The following is a 20,701-nucleotide window of genomic DNA, read 5'->3' as shown; positions in this document are numbered from 1 at the left end:
ATATTCACATCGCACATTAAAACAACAGGATTAGAATTAGAGTGATTTATCAAAGCGAGGATGAGACAAGGTAAACAAGACAAGTACATATAGCACATTAAAACACCAACACACAATCACACTGATATAGGACTAAAATTAAGATAAAAAAAATAAGGATTTAAATGAAATGTAACAATATCAACAGGGAAGAAGTGCTAATTTAGAATATTCCACAGCTTAGGGGCAGCAACAGCAACTGAAAGTATTTTCACTTTTGGCTTTTAAATGAGAGGAGGTCACTAAAAGTTTGACCTTAGTGACCTTGGAGCTGAATGCAGCGTGAAGCGATCAGTGATGTAATGAGGAGGAAGACCAGTGAGAGCTTTTTGGACAAAAACTAGATTTTGATATAGGTCTGTCTGCTCTAACCTTAACTTCAACTTTAATATTATCCCAATGGAAATATGTTCTGCAGCAGGCAAAATCAAACACACATAAAAACAGGAAGACGGAAAAAATGTCAATCATTGCTCGACTCTAAATGAGAGCCTCTTCCAAAAGTGAGGTTCTATTTCTGTTACTGTTATTCCACTTTGTCTTTATGCTTAATTTTAGACAGACAGAGAAAACAGAAAGGTTGGTGCTGGGAGGACAGTAAATCTGACTCCAGGCTCATACGGCCCTCTCAGCGATGGTCAAAGATATTCAGTCCGTCCGTCAGAAATGAAAGAGGTTATGCTTTAGTGCTTTAGAGTTAAACACATAGGCACAGAGATGCAGTTCAGCTGCAAACATTTGTTTGTTTGCTCAAACTTTTATAAATGAATCATGTTAATGTTTTACTGCATATATATCAACCAGATAGATGTAATACTAATCAGTGAAGTTTTCATGATCATACATCAGGTTCAGGCTGAGCTCAGTTATTCTCTCTGAATTGTGAATTGTTGCTGGATCTGCACACAAGCAAAGCACCACACCAGTGTGTTCTGTTTAGTATTCTTATTTAAAAATGAGGGCATTTCGTCTTCAGAGCACAATGACTTTTACTTGAATATTTTCTTGTTGTGTGTTTTTTTTTACACAGGTCCAGATAATGGAGAACATGCTGTGTCTACTGGTCCTCAGCTTAGTGCATTTAAAGGACGCTGCAGGTAAGCATTTTTAATTCAACACTTTTTACCTGCAATTTATGCTTCACTTACAATTATGTCCTTCATCCAGTGCTGACGAAACATTGTCTGTCCCTATCTTTGTCTCCACCACAACCAAAAAAGAGCATAACAATTACTCACACAAATAAATGTCCCGCACTATATTTGTGTAAATGTATGGGTGAGGTGCATCTGATTAAAAATTAACGACTTTAGACAGCGGAGGAGAGGGAATTCAATTTTCTTCTCGAAGGCCTTGTACCTCTGTCTCCACCGGGCTTTGCTGTTGAAGCAATGCTCCAGTGTGATGAATGGTGATTGGGTGTAGCTCATGTTGGAATTACCGAGCTGGTGAAATGTGTTGTCACATGTGCTCAGTCCGCCTGGACAAACAATACACTCGGCAGAATAAATGCTGTCAGAGAATATCACAAGTGTGCATGCTCTCGATCTCTCTCACACACACGCACACACACACACATGCATGTGCACATTTGGAAACCTGCTGTTCACTTCAATTCAATCATGAGTTTGTGCATAGATTCAACAAAACCAAATATATCCAGCCTATCTGGCACAAACAATTATGCCACGTTAAATCTCCCTTTCTCACCCGTTCTGATGCTCAGTTTGTGCTGAGGTGCTGCCATGTGATTGGCTAACTAGATAATTGTGTTAACAAAGAGTTGAGCAGTTAAACTGTATAAATCAACTTATTTAGCCCTACTCTCATCTCATTCAAGAATTAATCAAATCTATCCATACTTATATTAACTTCCTACAGAATTTAAAAATATATAATATTAGCACATTGAACAGTAAATCTGTGTGACACCGGTGTCTGAATCAGCCTTATTCCTCATCCATAATCCATATACTGAGAATAAACTTCCAAACTGTTCACTGTCTGAGTGAGAGTAGAGTAAATGTAGAGTTGTAATGATTACTTATTGCTTTGACTCATTTGGATTTTTAGTTTTCATTTGGACTTTGGACTGGATGATTTCTGTTTTTCTTGGATTGTATCTTTGTCATTTTGTCTTATTTTGTAGTTTTAAATGCCTGTTCTTTGTACTTCCTATTTTGTTTTGTAAATGTGTTTTTGCTTCCTGTTGTTTCCCAATTTGTCAATTACCATCACCTGTGTTCAGATAGCTTCACTTCCTGGTCCACTCCCACCACACTCACCTGTTATCATTATCCCCTCAGCTCACAGGATTTAGGCTCCACTTTACCCTTTTCCTCCCAACAATTGTCAGGAACTGTAAGCTTTCTGTTGTTCTTCCTCATGTTTTCTGTGTTTTTGTCTGTGTGCCAGTCCCATTGGCTGAGTTTGCCTTCATTGCAGTATTGTGGATACTGTTGCCTCATGTGACTGCATTTTTTTAGTTTCTTTAACCCAACGTTGCCATAGTAAACTTCACTTTTGCTTGAACATTTGTGAGTTTATTCTGCACTTGGGTCAGAGAAAGGCTATAATATCCCTAGGGGGAAATTATCATTTATACTTTGCTTAATAGCCATACAATAGAAGCAAACTGACTCTTCTGAAACTCAGCAAAAATGCCTTTGCCTTAGAGTTCTGCTTCAGTTCACACAGGTGCTGAAGACCTGGCACACAGCGAGGCGATTGTAGCCAGATTGTTAATGTTTTTTAAGGAGCAGAACTGCTTTGGCACAAGCTTTGGTATGTAATTATGTGTGTTGTGAATAAATAATTTACAGGTGGTGATGTGTGTGTGTCGGGTCATGACAGCGGGCCAGTGTTCGAACAACAGCCAAGCAGTTTAATTTACCCAGAGGGCCTGAGTGAAGGCAAGGTTACCCTAAGCTGTCAGGCCAGAGCCAGCCCAGCTGCTTCCTACAGGTGGGTGAAGCGCAGACATAAATGTTTTTAATTTACTAAGTCACATTTAATGCAGTGTTTTTGAATGTGATTGTCGGACGTAATGCTCCTACAAAGTCCTGCAGGAAACTGTTGAGTCTTATTTGACAGTCTCAGTTTCCTTTAAAACAGCTGAGCGACAGTTTTAGTAAGAACGTTTTAATTCTGTGTACCACCTGAGAAAATGTTGAGCTCTTCATGTACCACCATTTTGACCAATGTTAAATAACAGTAACATACATAGAACCTAACTGTTTAAACTAATATCAATAAGAAATAACTGTAAGTCACTTTAAGAACGATAACAATCTGATATAGATCAAGGTTGTTGAAGCAACTGGTGAATTCCAGTGGAAACATCATGCAAGTTGGTATCAGAGTTAAGTAAATGATGCAGAACTTCCATTCCGTTAACAACAATTCCATTTCGTCCTGCTCTTTCTCTCGTAGATGGCTCGTAAACGGCACCGATGTCCCGCTGGGATTGGACCTTCGTTACACACTGGTGGCTGGAAACCTAGTCATCAACAGCCCCGAGTCTGTTAAAGACACCGGTTCATATCAGTGTCTGGCCATCAACCGCTGTGGAGTCGTCATCAGCAGAGCAGCCAACCTCAAATTTGGCTGTGAGGAACCTAAACATCTTTTAATATTTATATCTGTTTGAGTAGGTTACAGAGGCATCAAACATTCAGAATGACTACTTTACTCTTCTTTAAATGACTCCTTTGGTGACTGCCAACGTTGTATTATTGTTCCTAACTCAGTATTTCTGTTGTAAGCTCTTTTTCCTACCTTTTTCATCTCTCTGCAGACCTTCATGACTACCCTCCAGACAGCAGGAGTCCACAGACGGCATATGAGGGTATGGGGACTTTCCAGGCCTGCCAGCCACCTCCACATTACCCAGGTATCCACTCTACTTTAGGGTTCTATGCTGCTTTTGGAAAACCTTGTTAAATATATATTTTAGTGTTTAAAACCACCTGGTAGATTTTTTGAAAAATTAAAATGGCACTGAAATTGTGACTAGGCAGAATAACAATGAGGCTGTTAAACAGGTTTTGGAAAGTGCATATGAAATTTTTTTTTTAGAAAAAGTAAAATTTTCACAGGACTATCATTGACCATGTTTTCTACTTGCCTCTCTGTAGCCCTGTCATACCGCTGGTTCATCAACGACTTTCCCAACTTCATCAAGAAAACCGACAGCCGCTGGTTTGTGTCGCAGGTCACGGGGAACTTGTATTTGGCTAAAGCGGAGCTGAACGACACGGGGAACTACTTCTGCTTCACCACCATCAGCATGGACATCAGCACCAAGAGCACCTTCAGCAAAGCCAATCAGCTCAATGTGCTGCCTGATGGTAGGAAGAGCTGGCCCTGTATAGCTGAATTAACTGACCAATGTTATTAATAAGGCCGGTTTATCTAAAAAATGCACATTTTTCATGTCGTGTGATGAACATTATAAACACACCATAACAGCTTTAGAAGTTGTTTTGAGCTGTTTGAACCTTCTAGGAAGGAGTGCCATTTCAATAGCTTTACATTTGTGCTACTGTGCTAAGATCTGAAAATAGCTGTAAGAAATGAAAGTATAATCACTGTTGTTGTTTTTTGTCCAGCCAATCCAAGGAAGTCTGCACCGAGCATTAAAGTGCGTTTCCCAGGAGAAACTTATGCTCTTGCAGGACACACCGCCCAGTTAGAATGCTTCGCCTATGGAAAGTAAGCTACCAACTCGACTAGCCTTGATATTTTCTTTTGTGGTCTCATAATTTATTTCCATCACTTCCAATTGTCCACCTCAAACTTTGATCCACCTTCTCTCTATCTTAATCTCTGACAGTCCGGTCCCAAAACTGCGATGGAGGAAGGTGGACGGTCTGATGCCGTCCAAGGCGGGCTCCTCAGCAGAAGGTCCCACCCTCATCCTCCAAGACCTCTCCTTTGACGATGAGGGCATTTACGAGTGTGAAGCCTACAACTCCGAAGGAAGTGATACATACCAGGGACGCATCACTGTACAAGGTGAGGGAAAAACATGCTATTGAATTGAATGCTTTAATTTTGCTTTTTGTGTTACTAATCAGAGAGAGAATACTTCTGAACATCCTCGAAGAAAGGAAGAAATAAACCATATAACAGAGTCTGAATACAACATTTCATGAAGCATTTCTGTAGCATACTCAATAATGTCTCCTCATCTGATGAGAGCAGCTCAAATCGAGAGCCGTGGTTAATATTTTAACAAACTGTGGGTGAAACTGTCAACTGTTTTTCTCACGATCTGTCTGATGGCAGCTTCAATATATTCATATTAATTTAAGCTCATCGTCTGTCAATGGTTTTCTCTAGCTCAGCCGGAGTGGTTGCAGGTGATGAGCGACTCGGAGGTGGAGATCAGCTCCGAGCTTCACTGGAGTTGTGTGGCAGCCGGTAAACCACGACCCTCTGTAAGATGGCTCCGTAATGGACGGCCTCTCAGCACACAGGTAAGCACGCAGAAGGTACATAACGTATTTATACTACATCAAATGCTGATCGTAACCCATTATTTATGATGTATGACTCTAGCTCCACTACAAACAAAAGTAAAAAAGTTCTATTTGTCTTTTTAAATGAGCAATGGGTATATACTCACCCATAGCGAATCTGTTTCTTTTTAAACTAGGTAATAAATTAAATCTAGGAAATAACACTCTCCGAACTTTTTATGAAACGATAATAATAAAACAATGATAAAATGTTTTCCCTGCTATGACGGAATAAGTACTTAATTGTCCTCATGTGACATTCTCATATAACTGATTCCATGATGGAAGATAAAGAAATACATTTGAGCTTGACTTACATATCTGTGTTTACTCTGCTGACCACAGAGTAAATGTGATTAGGGCCTTTTCTCCCTTTACTGGGTTTTCACATGCAGTACGTGTATGTATATCTACTCTCCTTCAGGACCGGGTGGTGGTGAACGGAGCTCGTCTTAAGATCAATAACTTGGCTCTGGAAGATTCTGGAATGTACCAGTGTGTGGCTGAAAACAAACACGGCACTATCTACTCCTCTGCTGAGCTCAGAGTCCAAGGTAGGAGGTTGTAGCTATCTTTGTTAGGTACTGAGACGTTAAGTTGTTTGTCTTTTTTTTTTTTAAATGTTTTTTAAGGCACTGACAATGTTTTGCATACAACTGAGTCTTTTGGGTGCCTATAATCTGCAGGCATATGGTGAGGTCATTGGGAAACTAAATAATTCTCCTGAAGCAATGTCATAAAATCTGTTTTTTTAGCTGTGGACACTTGGCTTGCTGCCTCATTTGATACGTTTATTTCTTACAATACAATTCATGTAAGAAATGTGTATGCATTTAATAAACTAACAAAATAACTATTTTGAAATCACTGGGAAAAAAAGCATAATGTTTTGCTTGTCCCCAAGTGTTAGTTGGTGAATTGTCTTTGTATTTAAGTAATTTAACTTTGTGCACATTCTTCCTTCCTCCATTTCCCTTAATCTGACTGTCTGTGTCTTCGTCGTGTTTCCTGCTCCTGCAGTTCAGGCCCCGGATTTCAGATCGAATCCAGTGCGAAGACTGATTCCAGCAGCCAGAGGAGGGCAGGTGATGATTGAGTGTCGCCCTCGAGCTGCTCCGAAGCCAAGTCTGTTCTGGAGCCGTGGCACAGAGCTGCTCACCAACAGCAGCAGGTAGTCGACACACTAGATTAGTAGTAATTAACGCAAAATATACAATTGAAACAAACTATAAAACTATGCCATCAAAAATAACAGCGTATGGATATGCTTTCCAATGTGCACAGAAACACTCTGATTTGTCTGTGTAGTGGATTAAACAGCAGATAAAATATTAATAAATTATGCAACAATGACGTAAGTAATCCATAATATGGGCCAAAACTAAGATTATACAATGGTTTTCATTATTTTGATATCTCTATTAACAAAGAAAATACTTAATTTGTAGCGTACTCGTTTCGCTGCTTTCGGCACCATCTTTGATATGTGAAAACACGCAATGCATTCTGGCCTGGGTAGCCCTTGCTCCCAAAGGTGGTCTCAGAAAAGCTCAATATTGAGGGCGATACAGCCCTTAAACTTGCCCCTCAACTTAATTCTTCTGAGAATCGGGACAGCACTTGCACTAGAGGGAGCGTGCATTTTTGAGATTTAGGGTTAAGCTAGGAATTGGAATTCACCCTAAGACTATAGACTATGACTTGTCTATGTATTCAACTTCAAGGGTGTTTTTAACAGAGATGACATTATTCTGACAGTCAGACCTCGGCCTGTTTCCCCACATTGATGCTTTAAACGGGACTGAGGAACTGATTTGTGAATACTGGAACTCATCCCGACTCCACCTGCTGATGACTCCTACAAATGAGTTCTAGGAGTGCCTGACCTCTACATTGTGCCCAGCTCCGTCCAGTTACCCCTGCTTTGCACCATTTAACGTAACAGTTGGAGCTCACATGATCGTCAGAGCAGCTAAATATAATTATGAGCAGTGAGTCTGTGAGTGAAATCAGTTGTGAATCTGTGGGTGGGAAACTGAATAAGTAAGCGCTATCTTCCATTGTGGAGTGTGTGAATGTGCTGCAAGAAGCCGCAGTGGCTGTACAATGCTTTGCATCATTACTTTATCACCGTTCTGCTACACCAAGCACTGGTGATGTGTAATGCACATTGATTTTATTTTCATCAATTTACGGTGTATTATGTTTTGTCCGTGGCTTCAACTGATCGTCACTCACCGTGTGTCCGTTGTCGCAGAGTCACCGTAACTTCAGATGGCATACTGTGGATACACAATATCAGCAGAGCAGATGAGGGGAAGTACACCTGCTTTGCTGAGAACTACCTGGGCAAAGCTAACAGCACTGGACACCTGTCTGTCAGAGGTATGTACACACATCGTCATGTTGGTTAAAATGTTATTTAGGACTTTTTTTTGCCTATGACCGCAATATGAAAACCTACTGCAAACAAAGCACTAGAACGGCTATTCTTAAACTCAGTAAGACCACAGCCCAGTTTGAAATCATAATCTTCTGTGACCCAGCAAAACTTGTAAAGGACTCATATTATACCCTATTTCTACAAGTTGACTTAGTTCTCTATTCTCTAATTCATTAAAAAGTTGATTTTGCATAATGTGTCCCCTTTTGATAAAACATTTGAAGGATCTATGTTTATTATTATTATTCATTTCAGAAAGGCTTTGAATCATCCATTTGCAAACCCAGATGATGATTTGTGATAATTCCAAATACATTCTTAGTTACTAGATTTTAGGGTTGAAGAAAACCTTGACCACTAAAGTATGTAAAGCAAACTTCCATTGGCTGCTGAAATCTGGGGCAGCTTTCATTGTCGTACTACCAGAAAAAGTAAATTGTGCTGGCATATGAGATCCTATTATTATTTCGATTGTTATTATTAACAGTTAACATGCCGTTTCTCATTTGTTCATTCATTATGTAAAAACATTTTTTTCTTTCTTGAAATAGTTGTGTTTTGTATTTCTTACTGTATGCAACAAATAAGGGATGTAGCGCATTGTGTGTCTAGAGGTACTTTGTAACACCTACTTACACAAAGTCATCAAACAATGGTGCAAAGATTTTCTTTTTTTTAAGCATGTTTTTCATCTTGTTATTGCAGATGCCACTAAGATCACGCTGGCTCCTTCCAATGCCGACATCAATCAGGGGGAGAATGTCACGCTGCAGTGTCATGCCTCCCATGACCCCACCATGGATCTGACCTTCACCTGGGCCCTCAACGGGGTTCTGCTGGACGTGGAGGGTTCTGTAGGACCATACCACCGTGTGGAGGGGGTGAGTCCTGTAAAAGATGATGTGGTAGTTTTTCATTCAGGTTTTCTGAGGCCACCCTCTGCAGCATTTAAGTCCTTAGTCCCAGCATTATTATTTTTTTTAAATTTAAAATGATTTGTTTTGTGTTTCTGAGCTATATAGAGGCATCAATAAGAGCCTGAAGAAAGTCTTAACTTTTAACTGGAGGATTCAATCTAAAAGATGTTACCTCGTATATACGCGACCTTGAGTGTCTTGAAAGGCGCCCTTCAAATATAATTTATTATTATTATTATTATTATTATATAGTAGACTATAATGGATTTGTTTCCTAGTCCAAATAAAAGAATAGATTGGTTAAATTGTATAACATTTTTGGTGCCAAAAGTAAATTATGTATTACATAACAGACAACACCAAGCTGTTTTAAGACAAAGTGGGCTGCTGCAGTATACATAAGATGTAATGACTTAATGTCAGGATGACAAATAAAACATTTGTTGAGCAACAAGCTCCGAGAGTAATCGTTTGTCATGATTGTGCTCTTTTATGTTTAAATGCTCACAAGGCAATGGTGTAACTAGGTTGATTGAATGAGAATGGGCTCTTGTTTTATCCTGATTCAGTGTTTCAGTTGTGTTTATTCTGGTTCACAGAATTTCAGTTGGTTCTTGCCATTCTTTATCATTTCAGAAGGAAAACATTGGCGACCTGCTGATTGTGAACGCTCAGCTGAGTCAGGCAGGAATATACACATGCACAGCTCAGACTGTGGTGGACAGTGCATCGACTATGGCTCGACTTGTGGTTCGAGGTAAGATATTTATTTTCTCTCAAGAGCATTTAAACAATGTGTAAGTTAATAGTCGGTGACCTGCAGAGGATTATTAGCTAACTCTTTATCACTAAGCTTTATACTGTATTTGGCATTAGGACTGAACTGTTATTTTGACAGGAATTCAGATATGATTCGTGATATCAAAGGGAATGGTAATTTTTACATAATTATTCTCATTTTCATTTGATAGCAGATCTATCTATAAAGCAAGTTGTGTCTGATTGACAGTGAGCTGACTTTCTTCAAAAAACAAAAAGTATCTCAGAATGACTTGAAATTTTCCATCATAATAGTCGGGGTTGCCCTGAACAAGGATCTGTTGAAAATCTTTGCAAAACATTAGGCACTAGGTTTTTTATTAGGCATTAGGTTGCACAGTGCTTGTATTATTTTAGCCTTTACATTCCTTATCATGCATTACCATAACTGAGAAATTTTCTTCAGCTCCCAATATAGGAATACATACTTACTACGGCCACTGCATTAGTTAAAAATAATTACTGATATTTGTGCTGATCTGTGAGAAACAAAGACTGTTGAATAAGATGTGTATAGATCAAGACAATAATTGATCAAACATGTATTAACACACATTTTGGCATTCATAAAAAAAACATTGTGCCTCCTGTGGTTTGAAAATTGCAGTGGGTCGTATTAGCCTTCAGCCTCTTGTCATTTTTCTTTTGAGTGTTAAGGCAAAAAAAATCAACCCATGCTTCTGACAAACCTTTAGAAGAATATCATACCAGATTCACTGTAGGTGACACTTGGCTTAACAGCTGTGATCTGGTACTTGGTCCATAGAGGGTACTAAGTAACATGAATTTGTTATTCCCCATATGCCAAAAAAGGATTTTTCTTTTTCCCTGTCTAACATCAACACACAATCGTGTGACCTGTTTTAAAATGAACACCTGCTAAGTGACTTGTAAAAATAGCTGTTGGAAAAAACAAATATACAATACAACTGTTCATGTCAACACTGAATGTCAATCTCTTTATTTACCTTTTGACAAACTCCTGTTCCTCCTCCTTGTTTCCAGGACCCCCAGGACCTCCAGGAGGTTTACTTGTGAGGAACGTCGCTGAGACATCGGTGGAGCTCAGGTGGAGTCGTGGCTACGATAATCACAGTCCCATTGGCAAATACGTCATCATGGGCCGGTCATCGATATCATCACAGTGGAAGAAGATGAGGACGGGTGCGTCCATGCGTCATAGCTGAATAAATTATATTTGAAAAAAAAAAAAAAATTATATATATATTTTTGTATTTTTTTTAATATGTATATAATCTACTTGAGATGCTGTTCTTTGTGTTCACCAGACCCTGTGAACATTGAGGGAAACGCAGAGTCGGCTCGTGTGATGGGACTGATTCCCTGGATGGATTATGAATTTCATGTCGTTGCCAGCAACATCCTGGGAAGCGGAGAGCCCAGCATGCCTTCACAGACCATTCGCACTCAGCAAGCAGGTGAGGAGCCACAGGCTGCCTCCTGCTGGATACACCAGCTCTTAGATTTAATAAAATCACTACAGTTTATAGTGTTGTGAATATTTAGTTTTTTATGATCTTACAGTTCTACACACATGTAGTGTTTCAGTCTTCTTAGACAAAAGAAGCTACTGATCCACTTGATCCACAATAGATTAAAAGTAATTTATGTACAGTGTTCAATGTTTAAAGAGGGCTTCTGATTTTAGTATCCCATGCCTGCTTATTAAAATACTTAAAGTGCAGACACGATATGGAAACAAAAATGAAAGGAAAATCAGACTACATTCTTTATTTACTTTGTTTTATCAACAGCTCCCACAGTGGCACCCAGTGGACTATCAGGAGGAGGAGGAGACCGTAACGAGCTCATCGTTACCTGGACGGTGAGTGGATGACCCACCTCTATACTGTCACATGTGAAGGCTTATCCAGGCTATATCCATAGCAGGTGGCTTTTCATTATTTGTCGAATGTATTTCTTCTAAAATAGTATCAAGTGATACAATTGAAACCAAATTGTAGCCTTGAATATAAATCATTCTTCCCATAATAGTCTATTTATATCAGTCCAAAATGCAGCAGGAAGTCCATTGACTTGGCTTGTTTTTAAGGTTTTAAATGGGCTGGTCTCGACTTATTAATGTGATTTGGTTATTTCCTAGACTCCTGCCATAGTAACAAGATCTTCCAACCAGATTTTCAGAAACCAAGGTGCATAATAACTAGACTTGGTTAAGCATTCGATGAGGTTGTCCCCAGTTTATGGAATAGTTTTCAGGATGAGCTGGACAACATGCCTTCTTCTACCTCTTATTTATAAGAACACTGGATCAGACCTGTAAGTCGATGTAAATTTCCTCATGCCATCTCTCTCCTGAAACTTTATAGCCCATGGCCAGAGAATACCAAAACGGGGACACCTTTGGCTACACTCTGGCTTTCAAGAAGAAAGACACATCGTCATGGACGGTGGTGCGCATCGCTCATGTCGAGTCTTCTCGTTATGTCTACTACAACGAAAGCCTGACACCGTACAGTCCGTTCGAGGTGAAGATCAAAGCTTATAACCGCAGAGGAGAGGGTCCGTTCAGTCAGATCGCTGTGGTGCACTCTGCAGAGGAAGGTGAGCCACGGAGTCGCACTGCACCACCACCACCACCCATTTTAATCAGGGTTCACGTTTCAACTGCTCTGCTACTACTGCTGCAACTCTGTACACAACAACTTAACGTGTTGTACTATTACAGTTTTAAGCTAGTGGGACTGCTTGACATTAACAGCCAAATCCACAGATATATTTCTTTTTAATTTGACAAAAACATACTCTGGAAAATCACTGAAAAATTTGGTTTGGACATTTTTTGTTTGTCTAACATGTTCACAACAGCAGAAGAATGTCCAGCTGTGCAAAAACCCTTAATAGGGACAGTAGACTCATACAAGAATATTATATCATTTAAATTCACCCGTTATCTCTTTCCTGTTATAAAACTCATTGTTTTGTATAAAGTCCTCTGGTTTTATTTCATTCCAGTGAACCAGTAACCATGTGACTTATAACCCTTGGGTCAGTAGCTAAATTAACCACAATTGTGGGTGTGATGTCAGTATACTGGTAAGGAAAACAAAGCTGCTCTTCACCATGGAGTGACAGTGAATGTTTACAGGTTTACTTTCAATCATCAAACCACATTTTTACCTATAAACTGTTGATGGCCTCACTGCTCGAAATGAGCTACACAAATAAAATGAAATTGCTTTACAGGCCCTGAAGGCAGAACATCTAAACTATATTGCACTTAATCTCATAAAGCAGATTGATGCCTGTTTTCAGGAATATATAAAGTTATATGTAATATTATATAATATATTACTGTTTTAGTGGATATAATTCTTCCTCAGTAGTGTACTGTTTAAGAGAGTAAACGATGCAAGTCCCTACCTGCAGTAGTGCCTGTAACCACCAGTGGTCGCCACTAGTGCTTATAACATTACCAGTCAGCACTCAGAAATTCACAGACAGTAAAACATGCTTCTAAGACTGTACCTCTGTTATTGAAGTATTAACACAGTGTATATTGTATGCTGCATTTCTTACCTCTTGTTTCCCCCCCACAGAGCCAACAGTGGGACCGTCCAGCATTAACGCCACAACACTGAGTGCCTTCGACATCCAGGTTTCCTGGGAGCCTGTCCAGCAGCTCAGCACCAATGGCATCCTTCGAGGATATGAGGTGAAGGGCGACATAAGAACACGTGTGGATTTTTGCCCAACATGACAGTCGCAACATATGTTGTGCTCAGTATTGTTTTGTTTTCATCTCTGGGACTAAATGCTGATAGTAAATGTATCTGACGTGTCTTTAAAGCCAAAGTTGGGCTTGGGGGGAAATAGGGTTAGGTTTTCAGATCCTCATCAGATGACATATGACCCAGGCATTCCCTCCATCTTAAACTCTCATTGCTGATTTGAAACCTTTTTATTGCATTAATTATCAAGCTCCCTTTAAGACTTTCCATATGTAGATTTATTTTCAGCTTAGGCATTTGTTGCCGGTGCTGGAGGAGCAATCTCTCCACCAAAGGGAACTGTAGACATAGCAGTTGAAGAACAGGCAATACGAGCCACTGCTCTGTGATTGATCAAAGCCTCCCATAATGGGACAGGATTGTCAAAGGGTGTGAACAGAAACCAGAGGAGGTGCAGAAGTAACAAACTAGTAATGAAGATGGGTGATGTTCCATACATTGATGTATGTGAGGGTCGGATAGGTCTGTGTGCAGTGTTTCACGTTGCATCTGTAAATGTGTTTCAGATCCGGTATTGGCGGCAGCATGAACGGGAGGCGGCAGCAGACCGGGTGAGGACGGCAGGACTGGAAACGACAGCCAGGGTGTCTGGACTTCGACCCAGCACGCGATACCACATTGCAGTTCTGGCGTACAACAGCGCTGGCACGGGGCCACCCTCGCCACGCACCACCGTCACCACCAGGAAGCCACGTAAGGCAGTAGCATTCATACAAAAAAATGTTTTGCTCTTAACTTAAGCTCTTTTCACAGAACACTTGAGGGAAGACGACACCTAACATCATCAAATTTAAAAGACGTCTCTCAAGCGATTCACATAATGTTTTTGTATAGCACCAAATTAAAGGTGCCATATGTAAGGATGTGGCCAAAAACTGTTACTACATTCATATTCAAAATACTGAGGTGTTTTAGGTTTCGTTTTTTGACGTAACTGGCAACCCGTGGTTGCTCGGCAGCTGAGACTCTCCTGACTGCAATGATTGGTAGACGGCGGTAGGTGGCGCCACATGCCAAAACATGATTTCAAAACATAAACATGATTTGCAGTCTGCAAAATATATTTTTTTTATGCAAATATTTTGGCTGTACTGTTGTTGTTGGTGAATATAGTAAGTTATATGAACATTATTCCTGAGTCTCTGTGACATTAGGAGGATTTTATGGCCAGTTGCTTTAGATTTATTACGTAATGCACCTTTAAACATTATCTCAAGGCATTTCACAAAGAAAGCTATGGGCCTTTTATTAATACATCTACTGTAAATATAACAGCTACTACTGATAAGAATACAATTACACACCTCACTCTTTGTGTGGCTCAAGTTAATTCTCAGCTAGGATTATAGATTCACAGCAATAAGGTTGCCAATTCGACTGTGGGCCTTTTTGTGGGGATTGACAGTCAGAGAGAGAGAGAGAGAGAGAGAGAGAGAGAGAGAGAGAGACTTATGCAGTATACTGTATATGCTGGATGTTTACATCTTGTGTTAGTTTGGCTTGCACGAGACGAACAACAATGGCTGAAATCAACAAGGTAATTGCTGTTGGTGACACATCCTGTGTTGACTCTGCCTGGGGGCTGATAATGAACACCACGCATCTTCCTGAGTTTCCTTTTGTGTTTGTTGAAATCTATTTTTTGCACTGCTTGAACTGAGAAAAGGTCGTTCTGAATCGTGGCCCCCGCCCACTTTCCAAGTAGACTCATTCAACAGGATTCTGAGTAGTGCTGTCATCCTTCGACTTCAGGGCCAAAGACTCCAACATAGCCACACGTGGGTGTTGTACCCTCAGACTACAAGTGTCCTTGTAATCCAGCTGGGGTAAAATGAGCCGTCTAGTCTCGCTCTCCACCTCTCCTTCTGGCAGAGATGGATTTTCCCTCTCAGCTACAGGAGTCTGGTTCTCCTCAGTACTCGAGGAGGTACTTAACGCTCCCACAGCCTGTGGCTCCAAATGTATTCAACAGTAGGTTTAGACATAATCTCTGTATCACTACTCTGGCCGGGAGCTGCATTATCAATGATAGACACATGTCAAAATACAGCCAGTATATCCACACAATCAATTATATTATAACATGAGAGAGTTGATGTTGGAAGTGAACTCACCTTTTAAGCATCTCAATATTATAAGTTGAGGTTCTCGTGTTTAAACATTTCTATTCAGGCTGGGTTAAAAAGATTAATTTCCTGGATTCTGTTCAAACACTTAGCCAGACTTGACCGCAATGGTGTCTCGTGACTCAGGCCTGTAAAGTGTTTTTCTGCTCTGGAGGACAGTTTAGTTTGTGTCCTCCGTCATCACAAAGTGTGCAGGCCAAGCTGTGGTCACAGCACCAATTGTAATAATAGATGGTCCACAATTTGGTAATTACCTCAAATTGCGTGATGCTCCTCTTGGCTGTGTACTTCGAATGTGAAAAGGTTTTAAGCGTTCAAGTTTGAATTGACAACTGTAATGTAGAGTTGCACTATTTATGTCATTTACCTATTTTTATATAATTTATTGCTGCCATTTTATACAGTTTTTGTCCATGTCTTTGTATTTTATGTTTTTAACGTGTGTCTTGTCGCAAAGAGAGTTACCAACTAAATTTTGTTGTGGAAGCACAATGACAATAAAACTCCCTTTTGAGGAAAAGGAAAAGTGGGAAAATGTTTTTGTAAACAATATTATACTGTGTATATGTTATGTGGCCTTTATGTATTTGTCTATACCTGTACTGTTGCTACTGTAAAGCAGCTTTATATGACAGCATTGGAGTCCAAGACAAATTTCCTTTCAAGGACAATAAAGTGTATCTTATCTTATATATCTTATATTATATTGTTAATGATGCTCCATGTTAGATCCACATTTTATGCAATTTGAAGCATTCTCCATAACTAATCAAATGTGGTATGGCAACTTAATTAACTTCGAATCAAATAGGGACCTTGTGAATTGGAATTGTGCACAGTTTAATTCAGAAATTCAGTATTGATATCCAGGCCTATAAGTAATCTTTACATGTAGGAACATTATATTATCTGACCATTTTATGTCACCTTTGTCCTGTTGTGAGTGAGATTTTATCTGAACAAGTTAAAGTAATTTTTAAAACCTGTCTTTGTCCAGCTCCTAATCGTCCTCCAGGCAATGTGTCATGGAAGACCGACAGCTCATCCGTAATAGTGCGGTGGGACCATGTGAAGGCCATGCACAACGAGTCCACTGTTCTGGGCTACAAAGTAAGTTTGTGTTACTTTTGTGGGATTTTTTTTTTTTTTGCAAAGGTACAGTTCATCAAAGTTTTGACTTTAAGGTCTTAAACTGCAGTTTCATACACGTATTAGCATTTTTCAGCCATCATCAGTGCAACTAACATTTCATTACTAGAGGCACCTGTGCAGCTTGAAAACACGCCCCCTATTTTTATTTTTTCTTTTAATCATTATCACGTGAAACACTTGGAAGCATTCCCCTGGTAAAGTTTTCCTGCCTCAATGTTTTTGAGTGATAAAGCCTGCCAGGAAATATCATATCAGATGTATCCATAGACAATAGTTATAGGGCTCTACAATGTACAATGCTAACCCTAAAGGTACATGTCAGTTTTTTTGTTTTTTTTGAGTGTTGTGGTGCAAGGTTCTCACATTAAGTCCATGGCTTATATACAATGGACAACACTGTGTGCTTCCTGTGCTTAGAACCTGCGTGTGATTGGCAGACACACTTTCAGCAATATAAGGAAAAACAAACTTGATACCTAATAAAATGTATGTATTTCAGTATATTAATGTACTTTTTCTAAAACGCAATCATCAGTACAGGAATGCTGCAACAGTTGTCCTTATGATTTCAGTGCACACAATGACACTGCATTAGACAAACCACTAAAAGTCATTTCCAGCAACACATTTTCCTTTTCTTTTAGTTGATATTAGTTTTATTATAATGATGATTGTGTGTGTGTGTGTGTGTTTCAGGTCTTGTACAAACATGAAGGCCAGGCAGCGCTGAAAGTTCTGGACAAGGCAAAGACGTCGGTGAATCTGCCTCTGCCGAAAGACGATGGTTACGTCGTGTTGGAGATTCGATCTTGGGGAGAGGGCGGAGACGGGCCTGCACATGAGATCATAGTGTCCCGGAACTCAGGTGAGAAACAACAATACACACACCGGAGCTTTTTCAGCTCGTTTTAGAGACCTTTGCACACAGTGAAATGGTCACTGATTCTCGGAAAAGCAACTGAACATAACGTATGACAGCCTTATTGATAAAATCTGATTGATTACAGTGCATATTTGACTGTTCGCATTCATAACTGTGTCTTGCAACATGCCATACATGTGAGGCCACTTGCTGTTGAAATTTGAGATAGATTAAATGGGATGTACCTTTTGTCCGTACATACGAAAGTGACATAAATCTGATTTGCTAAATTGGAGTTTGATTATTTGTGTTCTCACAACCCTGGAAAAAATAAATAAGTGCCTTGTGTCATGTCCTCGCTCATCTCTCCAAAATGTTATGTCCCTATTTTTGCTCTACTTATAGGCATAAAATAACATTTTTAAAACGACTGCATGTTTAATAATATTTTAATTATATGGAGAAAATTACAGTTTTGCTTGCTCAAGCAAACTGAATGCTAGAAATTTAAATCCAAATGTAAAATATATTTATTCAGAATGGCTTTTAATACCCAGTAGTGTGGTGACAGTTTTTTTTTCTTTTTTTTTCTTTTGGTTCACTTTTTATTCTGTTTTTACTTGGTATTTTCATGCTTTCATTTATGTCTGTTTTTAATGCTGTGTGTCTGTAATGCTTTTATTTTGTAAAGCACTTAGGTCACCTGTGGGTTGTTGTAAAGGGCCATAGATATAAAGTGCATTACATTTGGAAAAAAAATCCAACATTTGTTTGTGTTGCATTTTCTCTTACTGTAAAGACACGTGCAGTGGCTCAGGTTATGTGAATATAGGCTTATAGGCATAAATTACATCATAATTGCTTGTCAGTCACATGGACAAACTGGCGTTGTGGGTGTTCCCTGCGTCCCCCTCTCCACCCACCGTAACACACAAAGGAGAAGCAGTAAAGCTTGATCTTCGCCAATAGCTACAGATAATAAAATGTGATTTACTAAACGTTTATAAATCCATTCGTACAGATTGTGTTGCTCTGTTATTAGCAGAAGAACATAAATACACTGGAAAGAACACATACATGAGGGCATAAAGTTTGTACTCCACATTCTAATAATAGTCAAGAATTGTTATTATTACGTGTTATAATCTTGGATTATATTTGATATCAAAAGAAATAACTTCTGAGAGATTTGCATTTGCTCCAAGGCCATATAACATTTTTTATCAGAGCGATGTTGGCAACTTTATTTATTACATTGATCCAGTATCTTTAACGGCTGCAGTATTGACTTTCATAAGGCCTGATATAGTTAGATATTTCAGGTTGTTTAAAAGGAGAAAAACCATGTTCGAGTGTGAGGTTTGGAGAAAGTGTCTTAATTTAAAGAGGTTAATTTCCCCATTCTCACCAACATTTATTCTGCTTGCATTGTAGTCTTTGCAGCATGTGTATCGCAGGTTATCTTGTGTCAACCATGCACAGAGCACTGAAGGCGTCTCCAGACACAGTGTGCATAGTATTCTCGCTATGTATGGAGACAAAAAAATGTAGTAAAATTTACCGTCTCATAGGTAAATGTTCATGAAGCAACGGCCGTAAAGCTCTCTTGCAATACTCGGTATCTGATGGTTATTATAGCACTGTCAAAATGAAAAAAAAAAAAAATTGCACAGTACTGTACATTTAATGCCGTAGCGTTCTCTTTGTTTTGCCCTCTTTTAATTGAAATAAAGAAACTTTATCAGCAATAACAAAAATCAGTTTTATTACATTCATATTATATTTGACATATATTATATACTCTATTTGACACGACTTGCAGTGATGTCTCGTATAATCAGTTAGATCATCTGTATACGTGTAATTTTCTGGGACCGACTGTGACGAGCAGATTAGCAGCTTGAGCAGATGTTTGTTCACTTTCATATTGGGATCTCAAATGTTGTATTTGTTGCTAAATATAAGGAAACTGTTTTTTTTTTTTTTTTTTGTAGTATCTTGACGATATGAACCAGAGCCCCCAAAGTGACATGAGGGAAAAAAAATGAAGAAAAAATGTTTTTTTTTTTTTTGGAAATCCTAAGTTTCAAAGTCGAGATCTCGAGTTTTAAAAAAAAAAACATGACTTTTTTTTTTTTTTTTTCATAATTTTTGGAAACTCGAGATCTCGACTTTGAAATTCAAGATTTTTTTTTTTTTTTTTTTTTTTATCATGTCACTTCGGGGGCTCCGTAATACGAGGCTCTCTGTGAGGAGGATTTTTCACAGTGAAAGACAAAATGCATCTCTGTTTCCACCTCTCCTGTTTAGCAGTGACCATCACATGCATGCAATGCAGTGTTTGTTCAGGGTCAGCCTCTGTTTTCTGTTTAGAATTAAGTTTCATTTTAATCCAAATCTGAATCACACTCTCGCTCTCACTTTCTCTTAGGCACTGGTATGATGGTCCAGAACAAGGCTGTCTCCACACTGTCCACTTACCCTCTGCACCTCTTCACTGGCTTGCTGTTCCTTACTCTCATATATCTGTCGGGGCTGTGATCTCAGCCACTCTTTGGACATTTTTACTTTTAAAGGCTTCAAAGTAAAGTTTCTCCTCTGTCTCAGCCTGTGGTTTTGGGTTGGGTTCTTCAAGTGGTTTGGGAAGGTTGTAGCATTGCAGGAATTTAAAGACTGGGAGGGATTCAGATTCAGTTTTTTTATAATGACATTTTTTTAGGGGAAGAAATGGCAACCCTGACTGCCAGACTGGAGTGTTTTTGTGAACCAGTGTTACTAAAAAAAGAAAGGAAAAAAAAACATGCCTTACGGGACCATTACATTTGTGGATGACACATCTCATAGTTGTGAACCTCAGACTGGAACTGGCAGGACACAGACTTCACGTTCCCTTTCAGACCTGGTACTAACATCCATCCTCAGTGATTTGACGAAATGTGGACAGCGTTACGTATACAGGTCAACACATACTCAATCTATTCTGAATGCATCCTGAGATCTGATCACAGAAAAACACCTGTAAGGGTGGTTTTGGAGACACATTTGTGA

The 20,701-nt window shown here is 39.2% G+C and overlaps 1 protein-coding gene across 1 annotated transcript; it reads left to right on the top strand.

Moving 5' to 3' along the window:
• Nucleotides 1-1,078: 1,078 nt before the first annotated feature.
• Nucleotides 1,079-20,194, top strand: cntn2 (contactin 2; the record flags this gene model as incomplete). The annotated part of the gene is made up of 22 exons (XM_083892707.1): nt 1,079-1,136; nt 2,862-3,003; nt 3,472-3,647; nt 3,836-3,931; nt 4,176-4,388; nt 4,650-4,752; nt 4,874-5,055; nt 5,383-5,519; nt 5,986-6,115; nt 6,582-6,732; nt 7,819-7,946; nt 8,710-8,885; nt 9,558-9,678; nt 10,746-10,904; nt 11,030-11,179; nt 11,516-11,586; nt 12,092-12,326; nt 13,322-13,437; nt 14,020-14,206; nt 16,637-16,749; nt 17,488-17,656; nt 20,085-20,194. 22 exons carry the CDS (start codon nt 1,079-1,081, stop codon nt 20,192-20,194), a joined length of 3,123 nt encoding a protein of 1,040 aa, XP_083748833.1.
• Nucleotides 20,195-20,701: the final 507 nt, after the last annotated feature.

Source organism: Microchirus variegatus (assembly GCF_963457635.1).
Source record: "Microchirus variegatus genome assembly, chromosome: 7".
NCBI classification, from domain to species: Eukaryota; Metazoa; Chordata; class Actinopteri; order Pleuronectiformes; family Soleidae; genus Microchirus; species Microchirus variegatus.
This window is presented reverse-complemented; position numbering and strand designations above follow the sequence as displayed.